This window comes from Lotus japonicus, chromosome 1 (genome assembly GCF_012489685.1).
Source record: "Lotus japonicus ecotype B-129 chromosome 1, LjGifu_v1.2".
In the NCBI taxonomy this organism is placed as follows: domain Eukaryota; kingdom Viridiplantae; phylum Streptophyta; class Magnoliopsida; order Fabales; family Fabaceae; genus Lotus; species Lotus japonicus.
In genome coordinates, this window is record NC_080041.1 from 58,726,611 (window position 1) to 58,740,519 (window position 13,909).

Sequence of the window (13,909 nt, forward strand, 5' to 3'; positions counted from 1 at the left end):
TGGCAAGGGGCAACATTTAAAAAGGTAAGAATGTCGCAGACAAATAGAGAAAATGGGAGCTTCATGAAAAGCTCGGTAAAGATGTAGCCATGGAGGTAAAACCAAGCGGGCGCCCCATCAGCCCCTGAGGGTTTAAGTGTAACGACGTCGTTATCGTCATAGGGGGAGACGTTTAAGGACAAATCACTGTTATGGCCGGTTTCAGGGTTCACTTTGGTCATTGTTTGCTCGTCACGCCTTCTTCAGATAGTGGGGGGTTTCTTGCATGACTACACTTTTGTATGTAAAATGGTAAACTTTCATGATAATGGCCTTATCGAATAATGAGCACTATTATTTGATAGTTAAGTTATTTCTTACGAAATATATATCGCAGACGTTGATGTGATTATATGGTCAATGAGATAAAATTACTTGTAAAAGGTCAGATGTATTTCATATTTTTTGTGTGAACATTTCGTGCCATTAAGCGTTGTTAATGGCATAAAATGTCAATTCTTTCATTTGTTTGTCGGCAGCAAAATAATCACTTTTTAGTTTTAAACATTTGGACACCAAACCCAACCGAGTAAAACGTCAATTCTTCTTGCATATTTCAAAAAAAACGTCAATTCTTCTTCATTTGTTTTGGTCGGCAGTTAAATAATCATTTTTTAATATATGGATAACCAAACTTCATCTTTGTCAGCCCCTGGAACAGTCCAGGGCTAATCAGCCCAACATGTAGTGCCCACGTTGATAGCACTATACCCTCATTTCTTTCCCTCCCTAACCCAAACAACAAAAGAAGATGACATGAGGTGTCGAACATGCATTGAGCCATTGAGACAAAGAACTTGACTTGTTTTAAAAAAATGTTTTGTTCACTTGAATTTCATCTACATCTTTAGATAGACATAAAAATAAAAGTGACAGATATTGTATTGATAAGTGATGGGATGGATAACATAAAGATAGTAAATGATTAAGAAAAAGTGAGTGAAAATAGAATGAGAGAAAAATGTGAGTTGAAAATATGAAAGCTGCTTTTTTTTAGGCTTCTTTATGAATGAATAGAGAACCAAGGCTTTGCAGATAAGAGCTAAGAATGAGCAGTCTACCTTCAAAGCAATATACTGCTTAATTCTATTGTTTCTAGTATAGAATACTATGGAAGCAGAATTTATGCATACGCAAAATCAATCAACTATTTGATCTCCAGTATATTTGGATTAACTTCTCTTTTCTTATAATCAATTCTTATACAAGAAACTACTCACACAAATTCTCTCTAAAATTGATTTTTACTTAAATCAATTGTAGAAAGATTAAAAAACATACACTATAAAGGAAAAAAACTTCAGGGAACAGCTCCTAGAGCCAAAATTTACAACTCTCGTTCTCCACTAAATTCAACAGCAAAATAACCTAGGAGACCTGGCAAAATCATATATTAATTATTAAACCTATACTAGATCCTCTCTGGTAAATATGAACATGGAGCAGATCGCTGTACATCTTGAAGGCACTCCACTCCATTAAAACATGGTATCTACATAATGATGATTACGATTTCTGGTGAACTCTAACAAGCTACCGTAGGTTCGGTCAGCAACACCAACAAACAGAGCCTCTGTGTCCGGGCTAAACGATACTCCAGCAATCTCACCAAATATATCTATCTCTTGACATTGCTCATATCCAGAATGTGAGTCAAAAACATGGATGAAGTCAGCTGGTTCAGCCATGGCCAAAAACCTTCCATCAGATGTGAACCTTAAGGCCCTTATTGCACCCATTCTTCCCTTGAGCACCGCCATGGACTGTGAAAGATTTCTAATGTCCCACAACCTGCATGTTGTGTCCTGATTCCCAGTGGCCAATATTTGTCCATTTGGGTGCCAAGCAGATGCAAAAGAATAGTCCAAGTGTCCTTTTAGGCTCCCAGTAACCTACGCGACACCGTAAAATGCATAAAATCAGATATTAAACAAAAAATTAGGGATAATAACACCTAAAATACAACTGCAAGTTAAACATACCTTCCCGGTATTAACATCAGCTATCAAACACTCGGTACTGTCCCCAAGAACAGCTAACGACTTGCCGTCCGGACTAGCAGAAATATTCTGCAAATGTAAACATAATGGTTACTTGCATACTGTTCCTAGAGATGAAGTTAGTAATAGGAATATCAGTTGATGACACTCACGTTGACAGACCAAACATACTTGAAACAACCAAGAGAAGCAAAATTCTCTGCATCAAAAACCCGAACTTGGGAGTCATTATTTGCTGCGATGACCCTCAATGATCCACTGCAAAGTGAAGGTTCGGTTACAAATCAAACCAAAGCAAAAATTTCAAATTCAAAGATTCTGCATTTAGATGCTTACCCAGGATTGCGGAAAACATCCACAGCATTGGTGATGGCATTGTCATCTGTAGTTATTTTACTGCAGAATGCAACTCCAGACTGATTCAAATTCTGGTACACAAATAATCCGTGCATTAAACAAGGGCCCTTCATATAGTTGATTATTCAATTGCAAGAAATCATGATTTACCCTACCTTACAAATAACCTCCCCATGGAAACCACCTGCCACCATCAGATTTTCCTTAACAGCCATGGTGCTTACTTGCACTCTGGAGACAGGTTGAGCTAAAAAGCCAGTACGCTTCTGCAAAATAATATCAGAACACTTAGATCCAATGCAATTGAATACAAAAGAAGCAGATTTTATCAACTAAATGGATACGTACAAGGTTCGGAATAATTGGTTTGGCTACGTTAAGCACTTCTTTACCCTTTCGGAGTAGTGAGGACCAATGCATCACTGAATAGTTCTGCATAAGGTACACATCATGCTTTGATGTTGCCCACAACAAATTCCTCAGCTGCACAGGAAAGAAACATAATGAAGATAATAGTAATAATACACAACCAGGAAAAGAAAGAAAGATATTATAATTATATGATTTTGGTAAATAAGGTATTGATACCATTCTAGTTAAATCAAGCATCACAATCCATTATCAAACATGATCCGTTAATGAGAAACGTTAGTATCAATAAATATCAATACAATGTTAGATTAGTAGGGTATTCTATGTCAAATATCTGGTAAGTTATAGTATTAGCACTAAGACAATATCATTCAATCAAGTACACATGTACTATTTTCGTACTTGACCTAGATTGTTAGTGTAAATATAGATATGAGGTCAGTAATATTTACAACAAATTCTCATTACGCTTTTCCATAATAATCCTAAAACTTCAACAGTGGATATAACCCTCTATAAGTTACACTACTACTGAACTCCACACAAATACGTTACTTCAATTCTATTTTTCTTCACCGGATGGTTAGTGTTTGATTTGTTGGGGTTGATATTGGTCCAAAAGCACAGAAAAATAGACGATAGAAAAGCCATTTTCCCACTTTTCTCTTTTTACTATGCAAGAAAGGTAGAATTTAAAAAATAGAAATGCTAAAAATTATGAAGCAAGTCAGTGGCCAAACTACAGCTGACGAGCCTGACTTCTGTAGAGAGAAAGCGGAAGACAATGACAGTACAGAAACGGAAATGGTTAATATCAAGTTGTAAACACAAAAATGGTCATTATATAATCAATCATGAAACATTATTGAAGTCAAGAATCACTATTATGCAGAGTGAGTTTATGATCTCAAACAAGAAGCCCAGCACAAAAATACAGAACTTCTAAAGAAAACGTGACTATACTTATTTCCATCAACTTAAACCTTGTGCCCTGTGATGATAAAAATGTAAAATTAAAAATTCTTCAAAATACTAGTGATTAAAAAAAACTAGTTCCATGAAGTATAATTGATCTTCATATTAGGGTGAATTCAAAACAAAACAGGCCGTGGAAGCTCCTCAACGAGTGGAATCAAATCAATTTTCTGTTGGGGGAGGTGAATTGCTGGGGTGTTAGACACGCGTATTGGGAAGCTAATACAATTGCAGACTATCTAACTAAGATTGGTTGTAATAGGGTTGATCCTCCTTGGTTTTGCTTTGAGGATATGGCTCACAATTAAGGGGCCTTCATGAGAAGGATGTTGTAATGACCTTTGTACTCAATTTTATGATAACGATATGATTTATCTTCCAAAAAAAAATGTGATCTTCATATACTAAATGAAACAAAATCTACTGCAGAAATCAGGTGACAGACAAGAAATCTAACAGGTAACTAAATATGAAGTAAAAAATATTTAAATGATAACTATTCTATAGACAAGAAGATCCTAAAAATATATAGCCAAACAATATGAGGCAAGGCCTCTCCTGATAATGTCAAAATCAACACTAACAAATAACTGATAATGTTAGAGCCCTCTCAAATGTGGTCAGATATTTTTCCTACCATACCATAAGATAATGTCCTGCCAAGCTGCTCACACTCCACCTGCTTTAAAAGCTGACATAAAGAGAGAAATAGAAGGCCTAAATGCAGAAACAAGTCAAGCAATAAATTATATAGCAGAAACGTACAGTGCAACAGCTACTAGATGAATAGGTGCATAATTACAAAGGCAAATGAACACATATACTGTAGAAGGTAATGATATAACAATAACGTAGCAGACATAATCATGGGAAACATACAATGCTTCCAAAATTATTCAAGGTGTAAAAATTTGTAATATTGAAACCTTGGCTTAAGAATTATTAACTGTTGTTGCAGTTGTAATGACTACTCTGAAACCATGTAAGTACATAATTTATCATTATCAAAGGACAACTAATTGCATGGTCACCAGTTTCGTGCCATGTAAGTTAATCCTTCCGCCTTAAAAGACAATCTGCCAGCCATGTAGGCTTTCGTCTCCAAGCCTATTGAACATATCTTCACTTAACTAGAATATTTGACTTCAGGACCCAGACAGATTGTTGGCTTAGTTTGACAAGAACTAACATAAAGGGGCCAACTTTTTTTTAGTGTAATACTCTGCTGATTCTAGTTAGAAACTGTACTTGTATAATACAATTCATGGTGCTGAATCTTAATCAGAAATCCATTTCAGACACTGGAAGAAGATGGTATGAAGTCTCTAAAGCTTTTATAGGATGATCCATAGTGCTGTGTGTGCACAGTCATTCAGTATGTCGCATGAAAGCTCATTACATAGAGGCAAAAAAAACATCTTTTTCACAGGAAATCATCACCAAAATTTTAAGAATGCCAAGTCATACCATAGCCTTGATGCCTCCATATCCATAAATTAGCATGAAACCGTCTTGTCTGTGCAAAAGAATATGTGGCATCTATTGGAGATCATTCTTTAGAAAAGTTTACTTTTTGTTTTTAAAAAGAAAGAAATTTCAAAAACAGTTTTAAGGAAAGAAAGAAGCATCCTGGAGAAAATTTGTAAAGTAAAAAAACAGAGAGAGGATGCAGTGAATAAAATTCTGTATGGAAACCCTTTATGAAGAATATATCATAAAGAAAACTCATTTCTCTTCTATCTGGGCATGGAAAAAAATTCACCCAGATCAGACTCAAGACTTGCTTCCAAAAAAGTTGAATAATTTCTTTGGGTTCCAGTCGAAGAACAAGGTTTTCATAAATTAGTGTTGAAAAATTCTCAAACTTGAAGTTGGTTGTTAGTTTTGTGCATGTGAAATTCCAAAGAGATTTGATATAAATCTTTATATACAGGAGGCGCAGCCACTAATTCCATCCTGTAAAGAAATAGTACAGGTTACACAATCCTGCAAAACTAGAACAATACCAAAATCATGCATAGAAAAATTATTTATATGGTCAGTTAGCAGTAGCAGTTAACAATATCAGTAAAATATGAGCAATAACAAACATGATAACATAACAGCAGTAAACCAATGAACATAAGCTGGGATTAATAGTTTTTAGTCACTAAATAACGGCAACTCTAGTCAAAATCCAACATATAAATAGCAGTAAAAGTCAAATGAATCACCCCAAAACCCCCAAATATAGTGGAACATCCATAGTTAAGTTAACTAATGAATCGCGACGAACAAAGCCTCAACTGTACCTGAAAATGCAGAATTGTGGACTTGACAAGCCTGGTATTGAACTGGAAGTCATAGAAGCTCTTCCCTTTCTGCACTTCCAAGCACTCCTGTGAACCAAAAATAACAAAAAACACCAAAAATTAATAACAAAATTAAAAAGCTACATACATAGTAGTAGTATTCCAAATTATAAATAAAAATAAAAATTAACCTTGTGTAGGTCTTCACGTGAACGAGAGAGATTCTCATAGTTCATGTACTGCTTCAATCTCGTGACACGGTACTCGTCTCTGCTATAATTAAGCTTCTCCCATGGAATTCCCTGGATATCCTTCCCGTTCCTCGCTTCCGAAGCAGAGGTGTCAGTTTTCGCACTATTATTACCACTCTGTTTCAAAATCAATTGAACCAATGAATTGTGAACACCATCGACGAAGCTAACAAAGACTTCAAAAACAAGAAAGAGAGAAAGAGAGAGAAATTACCGTTTCAAAATCGGAGTCGGAGTCGGAGTCAGGGGAATCGGCGGAGGAGGAGCTCCGTTTGTCGTCGGAGGAGAAGGCGTGGTGGTCGTCTTCGAAGTCGGAGGCGTTGTCGGAGTAGAAGCCATCGTCGACGACGTACTCGAGGTCATCGTTGTTGAAATGCTCCATGGTGGTTACTGGTTAGGGTTTTCAGAGAGTGAATTCGAATAGGAAGAAGAAGAAGAAGCGGTGAGGGTTTGCGGAAAGAGCGGAGGAAGAGGTGGCCGATTGGTGTACTTATAGGGAGTGAGGTGGGGGGGGGAGGGAAGGTGGGGCCCGCCATTGGAATCCGTGGGCAACATTGTGGGCTCCATTTAACTGCCGTTATTAAGATCACTCAACGGTTCTCGTCTGCCGTTACTTAAAAATGGGGTAAATAGCCAACTTGACCCTCGAATGTGTCAGCCGCCTTCACATTGGTCCCTAAACTTCTAAAATGTCTCCCACAATCCCTGAATGTGGCAAAACTCTTTCACAGTAGTCCCTGGGTTAAAAAAAGTTGATGGACGTTAACGGAATGCTGACATGAATTTTTTTTTGGCAAGACTGAGCTTATGTGGCATTTTAACCCAGAAAATAATAAAATAAAATAGTTTAATAAATAAATAAACAAAACAAATCATGCTGCTACCGTCACCTCCTTCCTAAACCAGCCACAACCTCCATGAAATCTCTTCCATTCCCAGCTCCTTAACCCACATCAAAATTTTTTCAATAATAATCACCATTTTCTTCACTCATCATCTCTTTCTTTGATTTTCCCCTTCCACCACATAACAAAATCAGAGCAAATCCCCTTCATCATCTACAAAAATTGCAGAAGTGAAAATCCATTTCTCCATCAATCTTCGTCATCCACCATCATCGATTCTCTCCTCAACACCTTCAAATACCCTTTTCAAAAAGCTCCACCACCGCTGATTCTCCTCTCTAAATCCAAGCCACTGCCAAAACCCCTCACCCGAAACAACCCCAACCTTCCCTAAGCCATAAACAGAGAAAGGAGAAGAAATAAAGGAACCCAGAACCTCCAACACTCAAACCCGCACTACCGCTACCTCCGGCCATGGGCTCGACTGATTCACCCCCACAACCTTTTCCTCTCCCCGCGATCACGCCGTCGGCCACCATTCTTTTTCTAGATTTGGATCACGTGGCCCCCATCTTCCCATACCACACCGCACCACCACCACCAACCCCAACCCCAACCTTATTTGGTTTTAAGTCTCAAAAATCTAAATTTTTTGTGGGTTTCTTCAAGTGCCAAAGGGAAAAAATAAAAGAAGGAAACTTTGAGCAAATGAGTTTTATTCTCTGTTTGTGTTTGCCCATGATTTCATCAGATTTGGTTCAATTTTGTTTAGATTCCTCATCAATCAAGAGAATTGTACCTAAAAAATCATTTTTTTTCCTTTTTCTATTTGCTATTTCAGGCGTTCCTTGTCAAGATCTATGGTTTTCAGGTGTGAAAAAAGGAGACAACATGAATCATGTGTTTATGGTTTTTGACATGAGATTTTAGAGTGGTGGTGGTGGTGGAGTGGGTGGACGGTTGGGGAGGAAGAGAGGGTGATGGTGGTGGGGAGAGGTAGAGGAAGATGGGGGAGAGAGAATTTTTTTTTCAAGGACAGGGACTAAATTGAAGCTTTAAACCTTTCCCAACATTCAAATGCCACATAAGCTTAACCCTTGCCAAAAAAAAATCCATGTCAGCATTCCGTTAACGTCTGTCAACTTTTTTTAACTCAGGGACTACCGTGAAGGAGTTTTGCCACATTCAAGGACTGCGTGAGACATTTTAGAAGTTTAGGGACCAATGTGAAGACGGCTAACACATTCAAGGACCAAGTTGACTATTTACCCCTTAAAAATGCTACTCCCTCCGTTCCTAAATAACTGATACTAATTTGGTTCTTTTTTTTGTTCCTATTTAACTGATACTTTTACAATTTCAAGAGAACATTAATGCTACTTTATCAATTGTGCCCTTCATTTATTGTTGGTAGGAAAATTGAAAAGTTAGAATTGATAAGAGAGATAGAGGATATAATAGGAAGTTAAATAGTAATTTTAGTAAAACAAGAATATTAATTGCTACTTCTTAATATTTGTGCCACAACCTTAAAGTATCAGTTATATAGGAACGGAGGGAGTAATGTCCGGACCACAATGCCTTGGTGTGTGGGTCTGGTTTATGAAAGATATGGCAATCACGTCTAAATTCTATGGGTGCAAAAATAACTACTACTTCTTTATTACTCCCTCCGTCCCTAATTATAAGCTAAAGTTGTAAAAATCACACTTATTAAGAAAGCCTTAATTGATGCATTGGTTTTCAAAAAAAATGTACAACTTTCTATGTTTACCCCTATTTATGATAACACTTTTTCATCATTGTACTACTAATGGTGGTGCTCCACTACCAATAAATGCAAGGGTGAATATGGAAAGAAATATTAACTTTTGCAAGGTTAGCTTATATTTAGTGACACAAAAAAAGTCTCAATGTTAGCTTATAATTAGGGACGGAGGGAGTAGTAACTATTAACCATTTCAAAAAAAACTACTTCTTCTTCTTTCAAAAAAAACTATTAACCATTTCTATATATCTATTTACTTACACTATGTTTGGTTGGACGGAGGGGAAGAGAAAAGAAAAGAAAACATGGTAATCGAGAAATGAACTTGGACTAAGGTTATTCCAAGAAATGCTCTTGCAGAAACAAATTTTTTTTTTGATAAGCTCTTGCAGAAATAATAAATGAGGAAAGATAAAATACATTATAAATTGTGAAATAGGAAAACAAATAAAACAATTTCATGAAAATTAACAAAATTAATTATGCTCCTTAATATGTGTGTTTATTCTCTCTGGACAATTGAATAGGAACGGAGATAGTATGATTGAATTGATTTTTTTTCTTAATTTGTACTACCTATGTACGATTTTTATGAATGAAGTTTTTTCTACTTTCAAAATTAAATAAATTTAGTCATCTTATTAAATTTTATATGTATATAATCAATATAAGCAATTAATTTTCTAATGTACCAAAACAAATCATTAATTTTTTTAGGATTTATGTTGAATTTGATACAATTTTGAAAATTTAGAAGGTAACAAAAAATAGTGAATTCTTGATAAATTTTGAAGGATTTTGTAGGATATGAAATTATGGGTTAAAGAGGTGAGAAATTGAGATTTTTTATGTTTTCATTGAAATATATAATGTTTTGATTGGTGAATTTTGATAGGAATGGACATTGCACTGATTAAACTAGTTCAATTTATTAAGATTTTTTTTACCAAACGATAATTCAAGAGTATCAAGAAAAATAATAGTGAAAAATTCATTCTTTGACCATTCCATGAATCCATGATAGAGTACCTTCAACGTGTTCTCCTAGGGTTTTGGAGGTTGATGGCGTAAGGTTTTATTTGTAACCCTTGATGGCTCTTTGTTGTACATCCTGTGTATTTTGGTCCAATGTTGACACATGCTTGGTGAATGATGGCTTGCAGGACTTAGGTCAAGGTTTATAGTTGAGAATCTATTGGATTTATTATTTAAGAGATGATTTCTCTATTAAAGTTTTTGAGGACGTGTTGGCACAAAAAAATAGGGAAATTCGGTTAATCGTGTCAGCTTTAATTAGCTAATTTGAATTATCTGAATATGGTAACTAATTTTAGTTAGTTCAGTTGTAAGGTGCTAATTGGGTAAGTTGTTAGTTGATGGATTGACTAATAATTAATTGTTAGTCGACGGATCGGCTATCAATAAGTCTTTAGTCGATGAATCAGCTGTCAATCAGTCATTAGCAACGCATTGACTCCCAATTAGTCATTAGTTGATGGATTGGCTGCTAATTAATTGATTTGGACATTCCAAATTAGGCAGCCAATTATGACTTATTGGGACAAGTCTTAGGTGATGAACGACTGATAATCACCTGTTAATTGTTTGATCGGGTAGATAATCACCTACCTTTAAATTCCCAAATAAACTACGTTGTAAAAGAGAAGTTGTAGTTTCTTGTTGAAAATAACAAATCCCTACTTTTTAGGAAGGAATGTTCTACAAAGATATTGAGACTTTTACTATAACTAATTAATCTTTAAGTGGTATTTTCATCTAAAACTTGAAGAGAAAGTCATAATGGATTCACTTTCCACAAATATAGGAGCTTCATGTCTAATGGAAGTAGTGGAGCTAGTCAATCAACTTCGGAAGGAAAACTCATAGTCCATATGACGATTTTTAAAGAATGTGGTAGGATTCCTTGAACCTAAATATTCGTATATGTTCTAAGTGTCAAGAGAACGTGGTATACTTCATGGGAGGCGAATAATTGTTCTAATCATGTGTGATGTGCCTCTATAAATAGTCGTTTGAGGCTAATTTGTAAGGGGACACAATCAAACCATCAATACTATTTACATTTCTCGCATTTCTCTATTCATTTACTTTTTCTCCTATAATTTTAGTTATGTATTTATGTTCAATCTCTTACTTAATTTCTATCTTTTGTATTACATTTCCAGCGTTTACTTTCAACTGTTTCTAGTCTTTATTTATCCATTTTATCCAATACCTTAGTTTCGACTAGTTACCCGATCGTCTTCAACCTCTCAATAGCAATCACTAAGATATTTTTGGAGTGTCTTAGGAACCTACATCGAGGAACGAAGTCTCTTCATCGAGTAATTGCTTGATTTGAGAATCGTTACATTGATTTCTCAGCCGACTGACATGGCTAACCTAGACCTAAATCCATTTGAACAAACAGGATCCAAAGAGTTTTATACTCTTATCTATTAAGTATTAAAAGTCTTAGGAGTTCTCTATATTTTTCTTGTATTTTTGATGTGTTTGTGCTACTTTTTGGGTTGTATTTTGCCTTATTTAGGTTGTATCTTTGTTGGGTTTGAATTTTGTCTCATTGTCATTTCTTGTTGGATTTGTATTCCGTCTCATTTAGCATGTAGTTTACATGTGAGGGAATGGCACCAAGTTGGGCCATAATTTTTGGCCCAACATTATACAGCCGTCCATTTCACCCATCTCCTTTATATAAGGAGAGTCTCGTGTGTGTTTTGGTACTTTTAAGTCATTTGTGAAGAATTTTGAATTCTTTTCAGCTTAATCTCTCATAGGGTTTCTCATGAGGAACTTGCTTGGGAATTATCAAGCTTTCCGCCATAGAGATCATTGTGGTTTCTACCACTGCTCTTCCTCATCCAATATTTTATTTCCTTCTGTTTTGATATGTGCTCTCATGTGTTCTATTGTTTCTTGAAGCTCAAGCGAGCTAGATCTCAATTCTATTAAGTCTTCATGTTCTGCATCAAGAATTTATGGTGAACCACGACCTCAGCTCTTAGCAATTGGCGAAATAGGTGCTACACAACTCTCCACGTACTATGTTCATTGTCATCCATATTCCAAAAACAATATCACATCATATGGTATAGTTCATTATAAAATACATGAATATTTTTAAAGTGTATTATATATTGTATTTTTAATTTAATTTTTTAAGTAACTTATAATTTCCCACTATTTTTCTATATTCGCATTCATCACCCCACTATTGTCCAATACCATCCATTGCAACTGCTATTGTCGTCACAACCGTCAAACATTATTCTTCACACTGTCACTGTTAAGTTCAAACGCATCATAACGTTTTTAAAATCTTATTTTGATCATAACAATTTTTATAGAAATATTCCTATTGAAAACTAAACTGATTATAACACTTGAATTTCAAGAGAAAATCAATTCATGTTATATGCTTCAACGTTCAATCATCACAAAAAGAGAAACTTCAGAATTCACAAGACTATTTGGCAAGCAAACTCATTCAAGTCAAGACACAACTCTCTGACCGTCCAATGCCTCGTCATCAGTCAGAAATATTGAAGACAAATTTTGAGCGCCAAAGTTATAGTCAGATTGCAACCAATTTCCCTACGTTCAAATCAAAAGGCAACCAATTGACTTACATTCAAATCTGATCACGTGAAGACTAGTTTACTTTAGCTAAAGACACGCTGACCGACAAGGGAAAAGGACAAGCCGTCAACATCATATTTCTCAATTGTCTCATGTCTGAAAAGTAGCCCAAGTCTATCGCCACTTACTAGCTGACAAACATCACCTTTCCGGCTAAAGGATAGACTTGCCTCTAAGCTTGCATTTAATGAAGCTACCAACCGAAGCCATTTGAATCAACGGTTTGATCTTATTACACAACGGCTAGAGCAACAGTCAGATTATGTCTCACAATGGCTACAACACTAGCAAGCGAGTATATAAGGCACTCATGAAGATTGAAGACCGAGAGAATTAACTTCTGAAAGACAAGAACTCAAGCATTCATTCCAATCTTCTTCAAAGCATTCAAAGCTCAAGCAGAAACTTCTTAAGTGTCAAACCTAAGCTTTTAATTCTACAAGTGAAAGAGAGAACCTCGTACCTTAAAAGAGTCAAACCTCTTTATTCCTTTCTCTCTTAGATTAAGAACTTCTAAGTGAACCAAAGTCAAATCTGAACCCAAACACTTAGAGTTCCCGTGCCATAAATTCTCTACCATTACTCTTGAAAGAAGAGAAACCTTGTAGAGTATATAATCTTTTTAAGATTGTGGGAGAAGTCCTGAACAATACTTGTAGGAGGAGTCTTGTAGAATACTTGGACAAGTCCGTGATAATACTTGTAGGAGAAGTCCTTGAGAATACTTGTATTGGAGAAGTCCTTGATACTTGCTAGTGGAAATCTTGGTGATGGCCAAGTACTGGACGTAGCCCAATCGTTTAGGGTGAACCAGTATAAATCTCTGTGTGTTGATCGTCTGCCTTACTTACTTGCTTATATTTCAACTGCACTAAACGGTTTACGAAAAGCCACTAAACTTTTTCTTAAGAACTAATATTCTTTTCACAAACCAAAGTTTTAAAAAGAAATTTTCAAGTACACAATTCAAACCCCCCTTTCTTGTGTTATTTACTTGCATCTCAGTCACCACCTTCCATGTCTATCACTACCACTCGAAATCTTTCATCAACCCAATCTCCCACCTCCCCAACTATCACATTTTCCACTTTGCGCTGTTAATAACATCATGAATATTTCATTACCATCATCATCTCGTCCCATCTATGGACGCCTTACCATCTAATATCTTGTCCACTATTGTTTGACACCCTTCTTGGCCATTACTTCTAGGCACTCCCACAACTACATGACATATTGTGCCACTATCATTGGACCAACACCATCCACCAGTGTCTCTATTACCTTGCACCCTCCACCATTACCCCTACATCAAAATGAGCATTTTACGACCTTTAAAATCATCAACATT

The 13,909-nt window shown here is 35.9% G+C and overlaps 1 protein-coding gene across 10 annotated transcripts; it reads right to left on the reverse strand.

The window, feature by feature from the left end:
• Positions 1-1,205: 1,205 nt before the first annotated feature.
• Positions 1,206-6,761, reverse strand: LOC130733114 (uncharacterized WD repeat-containing protein C2A9.03-like). Of its 10 annotated transcripts, XM_057585190.1 has the most exons (10): positions 6,500-6,761; positions 6,226-6,402; positions 6,035-6,121; positions 4,381-4,434; positions 2,745-2,879; positions 2,552-2,662; positions 2,376-2,467; positions 2,192-2,297; positions 2,022-2,108; positions 1,206-1,931 (listed from the first exon to the last, which is right to left on the reverse strand). In XM_057585190.1, the coding sequence occupies exons 1-10, from the start codon at positions 6,665-6,667 to the stop codon at positions 1,518-1,520; spliced, it is 1,431 nt and encodes a 476-aa protein (XP_057441173.1). In that variant the 5' UTR covers positions 6,668-6,761; the 3' UTR covers positions 1,206-1,517. The 10 variants fall into 10 exon arrangements, with proteins under 10 accessions (XP_057441173.1, XP_057441181.1, XP_057441188.1 ...); XM_057585198.1 differs by lacking the exon at positions 4,381-4,434; XM_057585205.1 differs by lacking the exon at positions 6,500-6,761 and having other exon boundaries at positions 2,745-5,699; positions 6,226-6,249.
• Positions 6,762-13,909: the final 7,148 nt, after the last annotated feature.

What these genes read in the sequence shown, in the direction of transcription:
- LOC130733114 (XM_057585190.1), bottom strand. Translation starts at nt 6,667, where the DNA reads ATGGAGCATTTCAACAACGATGACCTCGAGTACGTCGTCGACGATGGC. An exon ending in AACCAATTATTCCGAACCTT is followed by an intron (nt 2,663 to 2,744) that starts GTACGTATCCAT and finishes ATTATTTTGCAG; the next exon opens with AAGCGTACTGGCTTTTTAGC. An exon ending in AGTATGTTTGGTCTGTCAAC is followed by an intron (nt 2,109 to 2,191) that starts GTGAGTGTCATC and finishes TTACATTTGCAG; the next exon opens with AATATTTCTGCTAGTCCGGA.